The sequence below is a fragment of the Leptinotarsa decemlineata genome, unplaced genomic scaffold (genome assembly GCF_025532065.1).
Source record: "Leptinotarsa decemlineata unplaced genomic scaffold, Ldec_3_MD MMD2_tig00000199_RagTag_RagTag, whole genome shotgun sequence".
Classification (NCBI taxonomy): domain Eukaryota; kingdom Metazoa; phylum Arthropoda; class Insecta; order Coleoptera; family Chrysomelidae; genus Leptinotarsa; species Leptinotarsa decemlineata.
The window spans coordinates 5,863,803-5,867,978 of record NW_027412544.1 but is presented as its reverse complement, the minus strand read 5'-3'; the positions used below and the strand labels follow the sequence as shown (position 1 = coordinate 5,867,978).

The following is a 4,176-nucleotide window of genomic DNA, read 5'->3' as shown; positions in this document are numbered from 1 at the left end:
GAATCTATTTCATGTACCTGGATGGGTCCTGTACTCATCATAGAAGACTCTGGTACACTCATCGGTTCGGTGGTGGAATCAGCAATCGACATTGTGGAAGAATGATGTAGAACTGGGATTGATACTATATTTATATTGGAAGAAATAAAACGGAGGGGGTGAAGTGTAAATGTAGAACAGTGTTTGAGATTCGAAAACATTAAAAATGACGATCTTCATGAAACTCTGAGCGATTATTATGAGAAATTCTAAGTGATTATTATGAAAAACTAATAAGAGAGAGGGAGGAAGACACTGCCCCAGCCTCGCAGTGCCTCGTGTACACCAACCAAAAAAGTGTGTACTCCGTGAAAGGAAAGGAAAGGAAAGGAAAGGAAAGGAAAGGAAAGGGTGGGAGAAACAGGGAAACGATTACATATCGTCGTCGGAATTTAGGACATCATCGTCATCAATTAGGATAGGAGATGGCGGAGGACTGTCCTCGATAAGGATTGGGGATGGTGGAAGTCTGATGTCGCCAGCGTCATCGTCGTCGTCGTCGTCATCCTCATCTGTGATGTCTACAGGCGGTGGGTCACCCCATTCGTCATCCCATTGGTAGGGATCCGGATAATCCCCGTCCGATAAGTCAGCTTCATCACTCCCAGTGACATGCTGAACCTGCACCCTGTAGTCATTATTCATGAATTCGAAGGGAATGTCATGAGGTGCCGTTGTGGAGTCCACGAATCCTTCATGGATAGAAGCCCAGTAAGGATGTTGATGCGCTGGGTCACTGTACGGCTCAGTAGTTGAATCAGGTTCCATGTTGAAGGTGGCTGATCAACTGAATATTCCAACAGATAATTCCTACTTTTATACTTTTGAAAGGGAGTGGGGAGGAGTGGGGATGAAAGAACTTGGAATTGAAAATGGAAAAAAAGAAAAATAATGAAAAGACGAAGTGAAGAAAAATGCTCCAACCATCGCATTGTTCAATGTGTACCAAACCAAAACAATGTACACCCTTTATTTCACTTTTTTTTTCATTTTTTTTTTTTTTGTTTTTTATTCCTAAAATTATAATTACAAACCTAAAACTACCATGCTACCTAATTATCCTAAAACTATCCTAGTTGACCTAAAAACTATTTCCCTTTATTCAAAAATTTCTTTATAAATATTTTTAGTTCATTATTGAGCTCTATCGAAGAGGTCTCTGCCTTCCGCCTTTCCTTCAGAGCTGCAGTCCTTCGATCTAGCTCGGCCATCCTCATTAACAACTCGCGCCGTTGGCTAGCAATTTCATTCTCCTCCCGGGAAATGCTAGCCAACGCGGCCTCACTATTTCGTGAAGCAAGTGCAACATCCCTACACCTCTGTAGGAAAGTTTCCATCTCCTGGGGGTTAACCTCTCCGAAAGGCTCCGGCACTGGTGGCACTTGTGGCGCGATCTCCCCGGCAGGCTTCGACACTGGTGGCACGACCTCCATGGCAGGATCAGGCACCGGTGTGAGTTCCATGGGTGTCAACATCGCTGATAATGCAAATTGGGTGAGGATTTCACCTGGAGATGGCACCCTCGGCACCGGCTTATATGCCCTCCGTCTTTCCACTGTCAATGCGAGCGGTGTGGGACGTCTCGGAGGATTCCTTTTGGCGGTCGACCAACTACCTGCATAAGGGTTAGTCCTATTGCATTTACTCCTATACCTTTGAATAGGACCAACCTTAGCTGCAGATTGCCGCTTGGCTTTGTTAACAACCCTGTCTTCCTGAAATGAGACAGGGCTGCGTGGCCGCTGCACACCACCCGAAGTTGAAGCCTTCACCTCTTGGACCATCGCCACCTCGTCTCCCTCGAACATGTCAGGGCTGCCTGGTCGCTCCACCTCAACATCCACAGGTATGATCGATGCCACAGCGTTGTCGATTTCCTGCGTGTAGTTTTCCATTCTGAAAATGTAATACAAAGTTAGTTGTTATGAAAAAGTAACATTGATAACTTACTCAAAATTCGCTTGTTGTAGACTGTAGAAGACTGCTGTATTAGACTGGTGTTGTAGTAGATTGCTGTAGCTGGACTGCACTCGATGAGAAGACTTGTCGTACTGAATGCCGAGAAGTGTGCTCCTCAGGGTGTAGGCAGAAGTGGGAGTGAGGTGGGGGCGCGCATGCGCAATTGTGGGGTGAGGCGAGCAATGGTGGGAAGGGGGCGGGGCTAAAAGTGGAGGAGAGTGGGCGGGGACTACAGTGTGTTGTTAAATTTTTTTTTTAATGAAACATAAAATTAAAAATTTTTAGTCATAGAACCGGCATTGGTCATCCTCAGTCATAGAACCGGCATTGATCATCTACTTGAATTGTGACTGGAGAAAAAAATCTTTATTTTTTGTAAATCTATATTATTAAAATCAATAATGGGGGTATTTAATGTTCAGTGTGTATGTAGAATCGATATTTTTTGAGAAATGAGTGGTGGAATCTCATTATTATAATATTGAATTTATTACACTTATTTTCAATTTTACACGAAAAATAGTAATGACAAAAGTTGTAGAGAATTTAATTTCCAACAAATTTGGTCTCTATTATTTTTTTCGCAGGATTGATATTTTTCGAGAAAAGAACGGGTTGTAATCTCATTATGTAATATTGAATTTATTACACTTATTTTCAATTTAACACGAAAAATAGTAATGACAAAAGTTGTAGAGAATTTAATTTCCAACTAATTTGGTCTCTATCAATTTTTTCGCAGGATTGATATTTTTCGAGAAAAGAACGGGTTGTAATCTCATTATGTAATATTAAATTTATTACACTTATTTTCAGTTTTACACGAAAAATGGTAATGACAAAAGTTGTAGAGAATTCAATTTCCAACAAATTTGGTCTTCATTAATTTTTTCGCAGGATTGATATTTTTCAAGAAAAGAACGGGTTGTAATCTCATTATGTAATATTGAATTTATTACACTTATTTTCAATTTAACACGAAAAATAGTAATGACAAAAGTTGTAGAGAATTCAATTTCCAACAAATTTGGTCTTCATTAATTTTTTCGCAGGATTGATATTTTTCAAGAAAAGAACGGGTTGTAATCTCATTATGTAATATTGAATTTATTACACTTATTTTCAATTTAACACAAAAATAGTAATGACAAAAGTTGTAGAGAATTTAATTTCCAACAAATTTGGTCTCTATTAATTTTTTCGCAGGATTGATATTTTTCGAGAAAAGAACGGGTTGTAATCTCATTATGTAATATTAAATTTATTACACTTATTTTCAATTTTACACGAAAAATGGTAATGACAAAAGTTGTAGAGAATTCAATTTCCAACAAATTTGGTCTTTATTAATTTTTTCGCAGGATTGATATTTTTCAAGAAAAGAACGGGTTGTAATCTCATTATGTAATATTGAATTTATTACACTTATTTTCAATTTTACACGAAAAATAGTAATGACAAAAGTTGTAGAGAATTCAATTTCCAACAAATTTGGTCTCCATTAATTTTTTCGCAGGATCGATATTTTTCGAGAAAAGAATGGGTTGTAATCTTGAGAAAAATTCCGAATCTTGACGATCAAAATTTTTTTTTAATTATAAACCTTTAATAATTCATAGAAAAAGTAAAATATTGATATTAGTGGTTCAAATCCCGGTTTTTTCGCAGGATCGATATTTTTCGAGAAAAGAACGGGTTGTAATCTTGAGAAAGATTCCGAATCTTGACGATCAAAATTTTTTTTTTAATTATAAACCTTTAATAATTCATAAAAAAAGTAAAATATTGATATTAGTGGTTCAAATCCCGGTTTTTTCGCAGGATCGATATTTTTCGAGAAAAGAACGGGTTGTAATCTTGAGAAAGATTCCGAATCTCGACGATCAATTTTTTTTTTTTTAACCTTTATTAATTCATAAAAAAGTAAAATATTGATATTAGTGGTTCAAATCCCGGATTACCCATAAAAAAAAATCAATAATTTTTATATAAATGAAGCTTTCATATCTTATATAGAATAATAAATGTTATTAACACCAATATGTAAGCCTGTGGCGTAATGGTTAAGACCCTAGCCTATGCAGACGTATGACATGAGTTCAAATCCCCGTGTGACCAAAAATTTTTTTCTTTATTTCTCACCATTATTCCTTGTGATTTAAATAGAATTGAAACTGT

General features: G+C 37.0%; 1 protein-coding gene across 1 annotated transcript; it reads right to left on the bottom strand.

Moving 5' to 3' along the window:
- Positions 1–992: 992 nt before the first annotated feature.
- On the bottom strand, positions 993–2,232 carry LOC141481394 (uncharacterized). The gene is made up of 2 exons (XM_074172830.1): positions 1,990–2,232; positions 993–1,935 (listed from the first exon to the last, which is right to left on the bottom strand). The coding sequence occupies exon 2, from the start codon at positions 1,932–1,934 to the stop codon at positions 1,128–1,130; it is 807 nt and encodes a 268-aa protein (XP_074028931.1). The 5' UTR covers position 1,935; positions 1,990–2,232; the 3' UTR covers positions 993–1,127.
- Between the last annotated feature and the right edge of the window lie 1,944 nt (positions 2,233–4,176).